The 15,771-nt window shown below is 35.3% G+C and overlaps 1 protein-coding gene and 1 long non-coding RNA gene across 2 annotated transcripts in view; one reads left to right on the plus strand and one right to left on the minus strand.

The window, feature by feature from the left end:
- The window catches only part of LOC145738482 (uncharacterized), a 288,003-nt gene that overhangs the window by 10,104 nt on the left and 262,128 nt on the right, over positions 1 to 15,771 (plus strand). The window lies entirely within an intron of this gene.
- LOC145738221 (uncharacterized) lies at positions 1,530 to 2,932 on the minus strand. The gene is made up of 3 exons (XM_081993066.1): positions 2,728 to 2,932; positions 2,475 to 2,661; positions 1,530 to 2,424 (listed from the first exon to the last, which is right to left on the minus strand). The coding sequence occupies exons 1-3, from the start codon at positions 2,860 to 2,862 to the stop codon at positions 2,276 to 2,278; spliced, it is 471 nt and encodes a 156-aa protein (XP_081849192.1). The 5' UTR covers positions 2,863 to 2,932; the 3' UTR covers positions 1,530 to 2,275.

Genomic DNA, 15,771 nt, shown 5'->3' on the forward strand with positions numbered 1-15,771 from the left:
ATTGCAAAATGATTCAAGTCTTGGGGAACGTACAAGCTTAAGCATAAACACTATTTTAGAACTTTTAACAATTTGTGTTAAAACAACATTCTTCCAATATGGAGATGATTATTACCAACAAAATTCTGGAATGGCAATGGGTTCTCCATTGTCTCCAATATTAAGTAATATTTTTATGGAACATTTCGAAGAAAATAACATTAATAATTTTAATTATAAACCAACAATCTAGTGGAGATATATTGATGATGTTTTCACAATATATCCATTTGGTAATGATCATCTCCAACAATTTCTAACTCACATAAACTCAATAGAACCCACAATCAAATTTACAACAGAAACTGAACAAAATAACGAACTTCCATTCTTAGACATTCTAATCAAAAAAGACATAAACAAATTTGAAACAAAAGTATACAGAAAACCAACCCAAACAAATAGATATTTAAACTACAAATCCAATCATCCAATAATGGTAAAAAAAGGTATTGTAAAAAGTTTATTTGATAGAGCCAAAATTATTTGCAATAATGAACAATTTAATAAAGAAAAATTATTCATTAAAAATGTTCTAAAAGAAAATGACTATCCTGAAACATTTATTAATAAATGTTTTAGGGATTTAGAACATCCAAAACAATCTGGAAATCAAAATCAAATTTTACCTTTTACTAACCTTTTTATTCCTTACATTCCAGGTATTTCTGACAAAATCAAACGAATAGCTAAAAAATATATCAGAACAATATTTAGAACTCAAAACACATTAAGATCACACTTAACTAAAACAAAACCTTACAATGAAAATGAATCTACAAGAAACGTGATATATAAAATTCCTTGCGAATGCAATCAATTTTATATTGGTGAAACCTCCAGACCTTTAAAAAAACGTATTAAAGAACACCAAAATTATTTAAGAACTGGAGACTTTCACAAATCTAATATATGCCAACACGCGTTTGATAATGATCATAGAGTCAAATGGAATGAATGTAGTATCATAGACAAAGAAACTTTTTCAAAAAGACGTAAAATAAAAGAAAGTGCATATATTAGATTAAACCATGACTCCTGTGTTGCTACATCCTCTATTAATATTGACCAAACTTGGTTAAATATTCTAGAGGAGGAGATAACACTTGGTCATATCAAACGTAACTGAAATTTCTTGTAATTTTGTTTTCATTATAAAACCCACCTTTCACTACAACAATAGATAACCTTTCCTATTGGAATGACAAAAGTCAAAATTTATGTCAATTTTTATTGACAAAGCCCTTCTCAGAGTTCCATATTGAACATTATCAGGTTTAATATTTATTAAGTTGTTGTTTTCTGTGTTCTGCCGTTGTGTTTTTTCTTTTTTAGATTCTCTGAAGACGGTGGTAGATTTTCCACCGAAACGTCAGCGTTTTTAGGTAACAAGACCGAGCCTAAGTCAGTCTTCTTGTGTTGGGACGACTAGGTTAATGTTATTTTCAACTTAGTTCTGGAGGACTGGGTGGAGGAATAATTGGGTCGGGAGGAAGAGGCTCGCGACGAGGCGAATCGGGGAGATAAAAAGCAGATGGGGATCTTAAAGGTTCATCAGGATTTAGGTCGGGATCGGGATTAAGGATTAGGGGTTCAACTGGAACTGGATTAAGATGAACGACGGGTCGTTGGAAAGGAGCTAGAGGGGGAGGTTCATTTAAAAAGGGGGCAAGAGGAGGGGGATTATTTAGGATTTGAGAGAGATTTGGCCGTTGGAAAGGGATGAGAGGCGGAGGATCATGTAGGATTTGGTGAGGGTTTTGAGGGACATTTGGGTGTTAAAGAGGGACAAGAAGCGGCGGATTATCTAGGATTTGGTAATGGTTTTGAGGGACATTTGGGTGTTGGAAAGGGACAAGAGGCGGAGGATTATTTAGGATTTGGTAATGGTTTTGAGGGACATTTGGGTGTTGGAAAGGGACAAGAGGCGGAGGATTATTTTGGATTTGGTAATGGTTTTGAGGGACATTTGGGCGTTGGAGAGGGACAAGAAGCGGCGGATTATCTAGGATTTCGTAATGGTTTTGAGGGACATTTGGGAGTTGGAGAGGGACAAGAAGAGGAAGTTGATTAGGAATAGGGTTATTAAATAATTGTTGATACAAATCCTTCGTTCCTGCTCCTTCGATGTCAGCGGCTTCATCCACGTTATTCCACATTTGTAGCTGTCCCTCCATGCCTTGTACAAAGTGTACCGCTTGCCTAAACAGTGCATTTTTTAATATTTTTAATCCTTTTAAAATATAACTAAAGGTACTAGCCTCAAAAAATCTCCAGTTGTAAAACGTCCATCGGCCAATTTGTCCCATGCCTGCCTTATCCGTGCGTCGAAAAGTACATTCTTCTTGGCAACCCTGAAAACTTGCGGATGTCGCTCCAATTGACCTAGCTCCAATGTATACCAGAAATGTGAAAAACATTGTATTCAAAAATACCTATTAAGTCCCAGACACCAGGATGTCTCACCAGCTCACTGTTTAGCCGCCTGTGGTAAGCCTGCATCACGTTGTTCGTCCGATGCCTCTGTCCGTAAACGCTGAAATGTTGGGGGGTGACTCGTCCAATCCACTGTCGTCTGATGTAGTTCCTGAATTCGCCGAAAATTGGTTCCCGTTCCCGATCCTAATAACAGATAAAATTGTAAGTAGCTTAATCGCTCTTTATCAATATCCGTTATATGGACAGAACCTGTAACGAATTAAATGCATCTATAATCCTGTCCGCAGGTAGAAGTGCCAACGCGTAGTGCTTCCTCAGGTAAACTTTATGGGCTGCCTCCTCTTGAATTTGCCGGGTTACACCTAGTTCCTTTGCCTTGCGCATTAAAGCCTTACAAATAAAATAACCAGTGTTTTTAACATAATTTTTCTACAAACAGCAAATAATAACACCATTTATGCCTTCACTGATTCGTATAGTCCCACTTCATAGTCCGTAACGACAGTCCCTCGGATGCAGGTTGGAAAGGTCCTCGCGATGTAGTCAAATACTGCGTCATAGAGTGTCCTGGTCCGGTTAGCCATGAATACATGGACCAAGGGAAATGCCTATTTAAAAAACAGAAAATACTCAATAATAAAAGGTTTATGAAGTAGACACTAGGCCATCAGATAATACAGTATAATTAAATTTTTATCCAGGGCTTGTCAAAAATTCGTTTTTGTTAAGCCTGAAGCCTCCAAAACTTTTCATAATTAACTCCTCTGTAATTGCTGTGTTTCCAAGATCTCAATATAGACTATAGAGAATAAAATTTGTTAATATTATAAACCCCAAAACCAACATACTATAAAAATCATATAGTTTAGTTAGCTTACCAAATAGATACAAAAACCAAAACCAAACAGCACTAGTAAGTACTGGCCGTCACTGCCGTCAGTACCGTACTGTCATGTGTCCCCTGTCAACAGAGTCAATAAATGGTACTCCCATTATTGTACTCCTAAGGGACAGCTTTTTCAATTTTGGCTTTAAATTTAATTTAATTTATAAACCATACATGCACCAATTTCGATTGACAAATTTACTGTTAAAATAGTGTATTTGTATCCAGCTATAATAATTATACTATAGATAATGGTACTAGTGGCAGTGATGTTGTGATAGGTGAAAGTGCTTTGACCTATATTTTACTTCAGAAATTATAGGAATTAAAAGTTGCTTTTCTATGATCACTAGATCAAAATTGATATTATTTTTTTGTTTAAAATCTTTAAATTAGTTTGAAATCTATCAAAGTGATAAAAAAAGTTCAATAAGTTATTAAAGGTTATAATATGGAATAGTCAAAGTGAATCAGTTCAATTCATCAGTTACCTTGCACTGTGTAAAAAAGTGCTAATACATTACATTTACTGTACTGTAAAGGAAAAATATAAGCAATAAAGTAACAAATTATATTTACTTGATGTGATGTGGCAGACAGTTGTTTGACTAAGAGTTTGTACCACCACTGGCTTTGTTGCTATTTGATAAAACAATGATCATGGCACACACAGACGACACAAATCATATTCATGGTAAGTTGTTCATAATCCATAAAATCAATCATAAAAAAATTAAATATTTAACCAAGACTTTTATATCTAGCAAAAATTTCCTGTATGACAATGACAACATAACATGCCAGTGTGCTTATCTGTGAGTCTTGTAATACAGTGTATTTTCCATGAAATTGATATCACAATATTATTCAGCCTTGTTGGGATATTAACATTTAGAATGTGACAAAAAAATTTATTTTATTATTTTTACCAGAATGCTATTAAGTAATTTTTGATTTTATACAGAAAATTTTGTTTTTTTTTTTAATTTTAAGAGTTATGTCACATTTCAAGCAAGGGTGAGTAATATTATTATTAAACACACTTACAAAAATAATTCAATTTAAAAAACTTAATGAAACTTACATGGTCCATGCATGTTCCAAAAATGGTTAGTATCTGGGAAAATCTTGGTCTTCTCGGTACAGCTTTAAAGGTGCCATCTATAAAGGTGTATTGGGAGTCCACGAAGTTCTGTAGAAAGTCGGCGTTTCCAAATAGTCTCCAGCATTCACAGATCCTGAAAAAAACAAACCACTAGCACAGTTGCTGTATCTAGGCCACTCACCTGTATTCAAAATCTGGGACAACTCCGCTAGCGTTTGGGGAATGTGTGGTGTGTTAATCTGCCGCCATCTCCTCATTGATCGTCTGATGGAGTTGAATGTCACCAATTCAGCTCCTTCGACATTGCTGCAAGAAAAATCAGGTTATTACTATTTCTTTTTCTTTATTTATAATATAAAAATATATTTTATGTACACCTACTTTAAGGCAATTCTATCGTAAATGTTCTTGAGGTTTCCTCTCTCCACAGTACAGGCATTTCTTAGCTGAGTCCTCAACAGTTGGGCTGCTGCTGCTCCGTCGACTCTTGGATGGTTGTGGTGGGGATTGATGTCCTGGAATTCTCCTTCGCCTTGTACTTTTCCTGAAGCTGAACATCCAGTGTGAGGGTATTGGCTACAGGTGTAGTTCCTATACAAAGAAAACAATGGTTAATTTAATAATAGTTTGTGGGGGTTGTATGATTCTGAACCAATATTTGAGTACTCACCGATTACCATTACGATTTGCTCGTAATTTGTAGAAGTAGCCGTTATGGCAAAACCTTCCTCCGCTTCCTCCTTGCTGGTTCCATGGCTCTGGGGGGATTCCTGAATCTAACTGAAAAAAATCTAGACAACAAATTATTAACAAATAAAAATAAAATCAACTAAAAAGACTCTCTGTAAAAAAATAATAACCGCAAATCGTGTGGAACGCTTTCAGATCGAAATCGTTGGGCAAAAAATTTCTTTCAACAAAATGTGGCTTGGATGCTAATGGATAAAAAATCTATCACATCTATAAAGCTCGACAATTCGGAAAGAAATGATCTATCCGTTACTTCAAACTGCAGGTGGGTCTTTTTTCTCCTACTCCTGCTGGATGCTTGGCGCGAAAATCCTGAAGTTAGTTACTTCCGGAAATGTTACCTTAAAAGGGAATATGCATTCATAACCAAATCAACTAACAATAGAAAAATAAGATTTCAGGTATCAGGAAAAAAAACAGTTTGCTTCCATTAGTGATTTTTGTACTAAAAATTGTCCCACAGTTTTCTAATAATTGATTTAGTATTATGAATTCAATCATTTTTGAAATTGATGACGTTTTCCATTGATATGTTTATAGCGAAACTCGTATTGTGCTGCACTGTTTTAATGAAATTATATAGAGCAGGACGGAAATACTCTAAACGATCACCAATCGAAAATGCTATTAGATTCGAGAGAAGAAGAATTAAAAAACAAGGATGCAAGCATGCAAGAAATTAGTACGCTTTCCCTCCGATCATTTTTTAGGTGTTGGAATTGGAGTTTGGAGGGTGCGTTTGGAGGGTATAAACCGGAGTATACAACGTATGACGTCAGCAAATACATATATTTTTATTTTTAAGCTTATAACTTTATAGTGGCCGTTTCGTGAACGTAATGTAATTAATAATAGTCACTCTTCTGTCGTCTTATACTTTGGCAAGTAGGGCATAAAAAAAATAGTCGCTACTGTACTATTAACTATTAATTCACAGTTTTGCTACGCTTGGCATTTAAAGTTTCATACTCCGTCACATAAAGCAAAAGATACCATCATTTTTCTTCCTAAAACCGATTCTGCTACTTGGTCTCGATAATTTTTCTTCAAAAAAGTTTATTTGTCGTACATTTTGTCGTTTTTGACATATTTACCATTAAAAATTGAAATTTTTAGTATTTGGAAGGCCGTAGCAGGTAAACGGTTGATATTAGCACAAAACGGCTTGCATATGTTTCTATCTTACTTTTATGAAAATTGACATTTGTCAAATTTTGCAGTATGACCTTCAGTATACACCAGAAATAGTTAAGATAGGAACATGCAAGCCATTTTGTTCTAACTCAGGAGCTCTGCTTAGGAGCTGCGATATTCCAAAATGTAAAAATGTCATTTTTTATACGTCAATATCTCGAAAACCGTTGCAGGTAGATATACATATTATGAATAAAAATAAAATATTATATAGTTATTATTCATGAAACATACTTGAAATCGTTAGCAGAATAAAGTGTCAATATATTATGTCAAATAAAATAAGTCAAATGGTTTCAAGGTAACCCATATATCCATATAGGTTTAAAACACCTTTTTCGTAAATATACACAGTGGTTCAAATTGATTGTAATTCAAGAGTGAAAAGTAGAGAAAAGTATATTAAAAATAAACTCCAAAGTGTCATATAAACTGTAGTCAAAAAGTGCCCTCTCGCGGAGTTAGAGCACCTTAAAGGCGAGCCACAAAACGTTTTTTTATTCCTAGACGAAAAAGTTTCTCAAGTGACATTTGGCATGCATGTTCACCATTTTGAAGTAGTCATTTAGAATTTTTTTTAGTTTTTTAAAATAATGTGGACAAATACGGGTGCTGTTCAAAAAGTTTGACCTTTAAATTTCTTTAAGCTGCAATTTTAGATCGTTATGATGAGGCACATGTAGTAGCCCATACTTTTTCCTAATAAAAGTTTGTCTGAACATTTGTTTTCATTTTGCATAGTTTTTCAAATACCGTCATTTTTATACGCTAATCCATAATGAAAAAATTAATACTTGTCCAGATTTTTTAAAAAAATTGAAAAAAAAAACGCCAAATGATTACTTCAAATAAATGATGAACAAGCATGCCAAATTTCATATGAGTTTTATTTTAGTTCATTAATTAAGATAAAAGTATTTTTTTCTTAGGGCATATACTTAGGGCCCGTTAGCTCCGAAAGGGGGCATTTTTCAACCATTGTTTATATGACACTTTGGCGTTTATTTTTTATGTACTTTCTACCCTTCAAGTATTCTACAATCAATTTGGACCACCCTTTACGTGTCACATAATAAAATAAAACTATTTTTTGCTCTGAATTGGCGTTTCAAGTTAAGATCGTAGCGCCATTTAAAACGAAAATGTGGACCATATATCTGGCATAATTAAATCAGAGAAATTAAGTAGAGACATTTTACGCGCAGACGCAGAAAATACTACATTATTATTTTACTCATCAACTCATCACTATTTTCCCTCTCTCCTTCTCTTTGTTTTGTCTTTAACTTGTCAAGTGTCTATAAAAATAACGCTTCATGTTTTCATATACATCATATAATACAATTTACTCAACTCGCCGCACATTGATGCCGCTTTTGGAAAACACTGTAAATACATGTAAGAATTGAGGGAAGAATAAAAACAAATTTCCCCGTACTAAACCAATTTAATGATTCTTATTCCAATATACCACTCTCTCCGCTGGTGAATATCAGAATGCCCTCCACTTTTCTTAAATCCCTTAACTAACCACCCTAAGGGCACCCGTCTCACAAGTATCTTATTACATACGCCTATCTCTTATCTGTTACAATAATAATTCTCATGACACTTAAGATAACTTAGCCTAGCAAATTCCCAAAGACGTCCTTTTACACCAATAAGTATGTCGCCATCCAAGAGTAGTTGATAAAAGACGCCCTCAAGTACCACGAGCCCGTGTGAAGTTCTCACGATGGGCTCGCCACCTTGATATGATTGCTAACTACTTGCTACTATACATGTATCATTTTTTCCTTTTTCCCTTACTAAGGAAAATCACTTGCGTACTTTAGTACACTCTATTTGGGCTAATACTGTTTCGCCTTGGGACAGTGAGCGTAATTCTTTATTTTCTTTTAATTCGAGCGTAAAAATTTTTGATTCTGTAGAGCTTTTATTTTCGCCCATCTTAGTCATTTCAATTCTTTCTTTTTCTTTTATAGGCGATTTCGGATTTCCACGGCGTCTGCTTTTCCTGCATTTTACTACGTATTTTATGAGTTTATGTGCTATAATAATTACGAAAAGAATGAGGCACGCACAAGTAGTATAAAAGAATACATCATGTACATATTCAGAGGATGTTTGCCTTTTTTTGTCTGCCTTGCGGCAGTTACTAAGTTTGACGCTACTACTACCTTATTTTACCTTGGTGGCTGATCGTTTTGCCTCGTGTTACACGTACCCCTCGACGTACCCTCGTCCGAGCCGAACTTAGTCTGACAGTTTATTTAAGATAAAAATAATTTAGTTATACTAAAAAGTTGATCAAATCTATTCATTCATTGTAATGTGCTTTGAGGAAACGTAAAAATACAAGAAATAATCGATCGAGCTTTTTGTAAACATGTTTATATAAGCCTTTTTTCTTCCCGTTTTCAACTTTAACATTGGGTTTGTTCTTATAAAATTCTTTTACGGCCCTTATTTACACATACAGCAAACAGAATTGCTATGTGCCATTTAAAATAAATGTACCTCTACTAATACAGACATTTCTGTATTATTTACACACACATCATCAAAATAATTATACATCATCCCAATCTAGGGGTATTTTCATCCCATTTTAGGGGTAATGTGCACTCAACACTCATAAGTACACAACGTAATAGCTGAAGTCGCTATAAGAACACAAATCATTGTTGTGCATGTTTACATCACCGCAACATAATAAGAAACCTTTATTTCGTTTTAACAGGTCGCTTGTAAGAACAAACCCTATGTGTCACTTTTATTATACAAAACTAAGCTACGTTATCAGGTGTTTATACCAATTCGATTATTTCTTTTGTTTCATATTCGCTAGTTTTCTTAACAAACAAACAAAAATTTGAACGCATTTTTGGTTTTAATTTTTACTTTAAACTAGAACTTTTAAAGTTCGATTCTTCTTATTTCAAAGATCTTATTTGAGTCACTAGCCCTTTTAACAAAAAAAAAATATCGATACAAACATTTTACATCAATTAGGCCTAGAATTTGACGTAGAATTCCAATATTGGATAAAAAGTTGGCCATTGTATTTAAAAAAAACATAAGTTTGGTTCGTTACTCAAATTTGGGACACCGTGTAATAATTGTTCATTTTATTAATTATTAGTTCATTTCAAGTAAATATCTTCTAGTTTCGTATTTAGTTAGAATTTCAAAAATGAAATTTAGGTTTTTAAAAAAAAATTATTTTGCCAAGAAGCGAATACAATGGATGGTACTAAAGAACTAACTATTATCATGCTTAATCTAGATTTAATACATCTGCATTTGCTGAGTTTGCATGGGAATATAAAATAGGCGAATAGCATGAGAACTTGACTAGCTAAGCAGAATTAACATTATCGTGGGAATGTAACTCCTCCCCTCTAAGATGAAAGCACATAACATAAAAATGTGGTTTCACTTTTTCAAAAAACCTCATTTTCGGGATATTCATTTTCCGGCATTTTTTTACAATTTTTTACAATTTTCTTGTAAATGAAGTACACTATTAGGCTCGTGAAAACTACATATAACGTGACTGTCCACAAACTAACCCGATTCACATAAACACTGGTTGTAGCTTCTTGAAGCATTTTCTTCTGAAGTTGAAGGTTTTCTGTTAACTCTTAACTCATGGGTGGTTTTGAAATTGATTAAGTCAAGATCCAGTGATGGTGGCTCATATATTGATTGATTATTAGTAATCAAACACGGTTCAACTTTTGGCAATGTAACTTGATTGTATGTCAATTGGCTAGGTTTATGACTTTCTAACATAATCGATTGTATTTGTAATTTACAATCGATATGTTGTCGCAGTGTAGGAAAACTGAAACTCAGATAAGTTTATTTAAAGTAACTAGATACTGGTGTGATTGCAGCACAGTTGTGAAAACAAAGTTCAAACAGGAATCCGGACAGAATTATAACTGGACTTGAAAAAAAGGCGCCTAAAGAATATGTTATGTGAGAAAGAACATTGAATGTTAGAATGAACATTGTTGAAATATTTCGGCTTACCTTTTTAAGGCCTGTCTTACAAACAAAAGATCTTTCTTACGAGACAAAACAGTCTTGCCCACAATTATTGGTAATTATAATCGAATACATAAAATATTACAAACTAATCTGACTTCTGACCCTACGACTCGATACAGACATTACAGACGGTTTCCGACCAAAGATAAAAATACCCAAACGAATTTTTGCATGTCATGTTATAATGTCTACTGTAATTTTTCATACGTCAGCCAAATAGTAAGGATGTTGCCATTTAAACAATTAGTAAGATATCTCAACACGATAGGTACTTCAATTAAATAGGATCCAAATAATGGAATTGTTGTTTTGTCCTTATTACAATCAGCGGTGTTAACAAGTCGTTTTGGTATAGTCACGATCCATTTTCCATCGATAACTTTGGTAACCTGAGGCGTCGATAACTTCAACTGGTATGGATGACATGAAGTAACGTTCTGACTGTGGCTTCACTTATAAAATTTGACTGGGAACCAGTGTCTAAGAGAGCTCTGCAAGTCATCACATCACCAGAATGATTAACAACTTGCACCAGTGCTGTTGACAATAAAACATCACAATGATTTGACAATGACGTGCTGACATGCAAAGACTCCACTCGATCCTGATTAGGCCCAGTTGGAAGTTGACCAGAGGATCCAGTTGTATTATCTTTGAACTCAGAAATATTATCACCTGTTTTCCTTTTGGAATAGTGCAGAAGGGTATGATGTCGACCAGAGCATTTTCTACAACTGCTTGATGAACACTCCTTGCTCATATGATTTGATCTTAAACAATTAAGACATAGTTTAAGGCGTCTGGCTTTATCATACCGTTCGTACTCTGAAAGTTTTAAAAATGATTCACAATTTACAATCAAGTGTCAAGTCAAGCTTTACCACACTATGCAATCCTTTTACTTGAAATTTATTTGACTCTGACTCTTTGGAAGTTGCTTCCAAAGTCTCAAGCAACTCAGCTTTTGATTTAATGAACAACTTAAACTCCTCCAATGTTGCAAGTTCATTTTTTGGTTTTTGTTCCTGCCACTCTCTAGCAGTCACTGGGTCTAACTTACTTGTCATGAAAAAAATAACAATTGTGTCCCAACTTACCACTGGAACATTTAAGGCCTCCAAAGACCTAAGATTCTTATTTATACCATTCAATAAAGCTCGAATATCTTTAGATGATTCTTTAGTTATATTAGGAATGTTAAAAAGTGATTTTAAATAGTTATTGACAAGCATAGATTTGTTGTCAAACCTTTCACACAACAAATCCCAAGCCACCAAGTAATTTGCAGAACTGATTTAAAAATTCTGTAAAATTTCCTTTGCACTCCCCTCTAATGAAACTCTCAAGAAATAAAACTTTTCAATATCTGAAATGTTTACATTGTCATGAACCAAAGACTTAAATGTATCCCTAAATTCTAGCCAACTGTCAAAATTTCTATAGAATTTAGGTAGTGGAATTGAGGGAAGCTTAGGCCTAGATTGAAGATTATTATCAAAACCTTGAGCTATACTTTGAGAAGTGTGTTTATTGCTACTACTACTTTCATTATCCCAAAAACCTTTCAAGATTTTGCAGAGGAAAACAAAGCATAATATGAATTTTCAAATAATTCCCTTTCTTTTAACTGTTCATCAAAGTTGTCATGTTCAAGTTCAATCTGTGTTTGATAGGAGTCAAAATATCTGGAAGTCAATCAACCCTATTTCCCAACTCAGTAAGTATAACAGCTTCAATGGACTCCAAAGCTACTAGTCCTGTTAAAATACCAATAAAACCACCTATGTGTATATGTATAAGTTAGTAATGTCTACTGTTAAGTGACTTATGACAAATGTCAAACATCATAAGTCTAGTCAAGATTAAGTTGTTAGACAGAAGTAATGATTTACCGCTTTTTTACTTCTTGTTCGGGTTAACATGTTTTTAACCCCGTCTTTAGTTTTCTTTGAGATTTATTTAAATAAAAATAAAGTTACATCTACTGTAGTGCTGTTTTCTATTTTTCACTCATTAGTATTGAGGGCGTAATTCACTTAACCGTGAAGCAACGACAGGTTATGGGCCCAGACCCTCAAAATTACTAAGGAAGAAAGCACATTGTATCAGAGGTTTAACCTTTGTAAATTAGTACACAGTTTAGCTGGAACCTGATTGTTCAACATGGCTTGGAGTAGTAATGGTAGTGAGAAGTTTTGTATTCAACCATTTGATGGCAAAAACTTTGATCATTGGAAATTCCGTATGGAAATTATATTAGATAGCCATGATGTTAAAAAGTGTATTAAAGAAGAGGCTGCTGATCAACCCACAGAAGAATTCCTTAAGCTTGACCGAAAATGCAAAAGTATAATCGTTCAGTGTGTGGCAAACAGTCACTTGGAATATATTAAAGATAAAACTACTGCTTTTCAAATGTGGGAGGCCCTAAAGGCTGTATTTCAAAGAAAAGGAGTTGCAGGACAGTTATATCTCAGAAAGAAACTACTGACTATGAAGTTGGAGTCAGGTAATAGTTTAGAGTCTCATTTTATTAAGTTTGAAGAAGTTGTAAGGGAGTTAAAGTCTGTTGGAGCAAAACTTGATGAAACAGATATTGTGTGTCACTTATTACTGACACTGCCAAAAAGTCTGGACCCAATTGTGACAGCCTTGGAGACTCTTGATTCAAATAAACTTACCTTGGAGTTTGTAAAGGGGAGGTTGCTTGACCATAAAATGAAGTGTAAAAGCAGTACTGCTGAAGCATTTGGTAACTCTGCTGCTTTTTATGCAGGAGATAATCCCCAGGATACACATAGCAACAATGACAGGAGGAATACCTCCTGGAATGGACCCATATCGAGGCAAAAAGTTTTTCATTCAATCAAGTGCAATAAATGTGGAAAAATGGGCCATACAAGAAAGTACTGCAGAGTAAAGGACCTATCGAGACGACATGCAAACCAGGCTGGCTCCAGTTTTGACTCTGATGCTGATGATGACCAGTCACCTATTGCATTTTTAACAAATGCTTGTACTGAGGAGCAGAAAGAGGCAAACAGCTGTGGTGGAAACTGCATAAGTTGGATTGTGGACAGTGGGGCGACTGACCATATGATTAATGATGAAAAATACTTTGATTCTGTAAGTACACTTAAAAATGTTGTTAGTATTGTAGTCGCAAAGACAAATGTAAAACTGAATGCCACAAAAATTGGTAACATTAATATTACCTTTAAAAGTGGTCAATCTGGCCAAATTAAGAATGTCTATTTTTGCCCTGATTTAAGACATAATTTGTTATCTACCTCAAAGCTTGAAAAAGCTGGTTTAAAGATTGTTTTTGAAAATGGTTCTGTATCTATTTCTAAAGATAACAAGGTTTTAGCTATAGGTAAAAGAGTAGGGAGTTTGTATACAATAAATTTCAACTTAGAATCGAAAAATGCAAATGTTTGTTGTTCAACTAATGATATTAGCTTGTGGCATTCTAGGTTAGGGCATTTAAGCAATAATAGTATACTAAAATTGTCAAATATGGTAGATGGTTTACATTTAAGTAAGGAAATGTCTGAAAATTGTAAAATTTGCTCAGTCTATGCTCAAACAAAAATTACTAGATTACCATACAATAAAGTAGCGAATAAAGTTACTAAAAGTCCTCTTGAACTGGTTCATAGTGACATTTGTGGACCTATTACTCCAGCTACTTATGATGAAAAGAAATATATCTTGACCTTTCTTGATGATTATACTCATTTTTGTATTGTTTATCTTTTGAAAAATAAAAGTGTAACGTTGGTTTTCGTTAGTATTTTAAAAGGTGGGGTCAACGGGTTTAACATGAAATTAGAGGAAATTAACTGTAAAAAACTTGTATTAAGGGAAACTACTACAGCGTTATTATGTCCTTTTTATAAGCGGGAACTTAGTGGACTGTCAACAGTGTCAACCTACTTCTTAAAATCTAAGGTTAGGGCGTACTCCTCTCTGCGCGTAGGAGGGCGCTTAGTTTACACACATAATAAAAGCATATGCTACAGTCTCCCCCTTTGCACCACGTCAAACGTCCGCGGATGTGGGGCAACACGAGAATAGTTCAAACACTAGTCTTCGACACAACACGGGCACCTCCTCCTCTTCGTCAAAGTCCTCTTGCGGCGGCCCTCAGTCTCTTGGTGCCTGATTGGGGTGTCTGGTCGTCTACAAAGCTCTGATTCTGAAGAAGCCAACTCTTCATGGGTATCCTCTTGTATTGGATATTTGCTGTTAGTACTTAGACTTGCGGGTTGTTGACCAGGTGGTCGTCCTCTTTTTCGTAAAGGTATCATTGGGGTTGGTCTGTTACCTTCAGCTTCCTTGTACGGTGTGAACGCAGACACATGGTACTTCCCCAAGGGAACGTCTGGTCTCTCTTCGGAAGCCACAATGTAAGTGGTTGGGGTCACAACTTTCATTATCTGATATGGTCCATCTCGTTTCGGAGTGAATTTTGCTGTAAATTTGTGGCTGGCATTGGACAAATTATGTGAGGTAATTAAGACCTTGTCGCCAACATCATAACTTTGGTCTCGGCGATTTTGATTCTTCGCTTCAGTCCTGGCATCTTGCGTTTTCTCGTGAGTCTCTCGAGCTTTCTGAAGGGTAGAACTGAGGTTAAGCAAGTAAGGAGTGATTTGACACACGAAATTATCATTTTCAATGATTGCGCGCATGTCACGGGTCACGTCATCGGTAGTTCGCAGTTCTCTTCCAAATGTTAGATATGCTGCAGTGTAGCTGGTGGATTGACACACAGTAGTATTCATGGCAAATCTTACGGCTGCCAGATGTTCTGACCAGGCTGTGTGCTCCTTGGAAGTTAGGATGGCCAGACGGGTTTTCAGGTCGCGGTTCTTTCTTTCAACGGGATTAGCCTCTGGGTGATAGACCGGTATGAGGCTTTGTTGAAACCCAAAAGCGTGCGCCACTTGCTGCATAAGGGCTCCGACGAACTGTACGCCGTTATCACTGATAACCTTCCTAGGTACACCATACCTTAAAATCACCTCGTCTATCAAGCAACGAGCGCATGCCTCTGCAGTAGCTGCCTTCAAGGGGAAAATCTCCGTCCACCGACTCGCTGTATCTTCCACAATTAAAATCCAGCGATAGCCTTCTGTAGTCTCTGGTAGCGGTCCGAAAAGATCGACTGCTATTACTTCAAACCGTCGAGCTTGCACTGGGGTTTGCAACAGACCGACAGGCTTTAAGTTGGAAGCTTTAAAACGCTGGCATTCGATGCATTTACTTACATGTTCGGCTATAGTTTTACGCA

Source organism: Ips typographus, linkage group LG15 (assembly GCF_016097725.1).
Source record: "Ips typographus isolate SLU linkage group LG15, UJ_Ityp_2.0, whole genome shotgun sequence".
Lineage (NCBI taxonomy): Eukaryota > Metazoa > Arthropoda > Insecta > Coleoptera > Curculionidae > Ips > Ips typographus.

Coding starts and splice junctions, on each gene's coding strand:
- LOC145738221 (XM_081993066.1), bottom strand. CDS start 2,862: ATGCGCAAGGCAAAGGAACTAGGTGTAACCCGGCAAATTCAAGAGGAG. Junction 2,662..2,727: donor ATGCATTTAATTCGTTACAG/GTTCTGTCCATA, acceptor ATCTGTTATTAG/GATCGGGAACGGGAACCAAT. Junction 2,425..2,474: donor TGGTGTCTGGGACTTAATAG/GTATTTTTGAAT, acceptor CATTGGAGCTAG/GTCAATTGGAGCGACATCCG.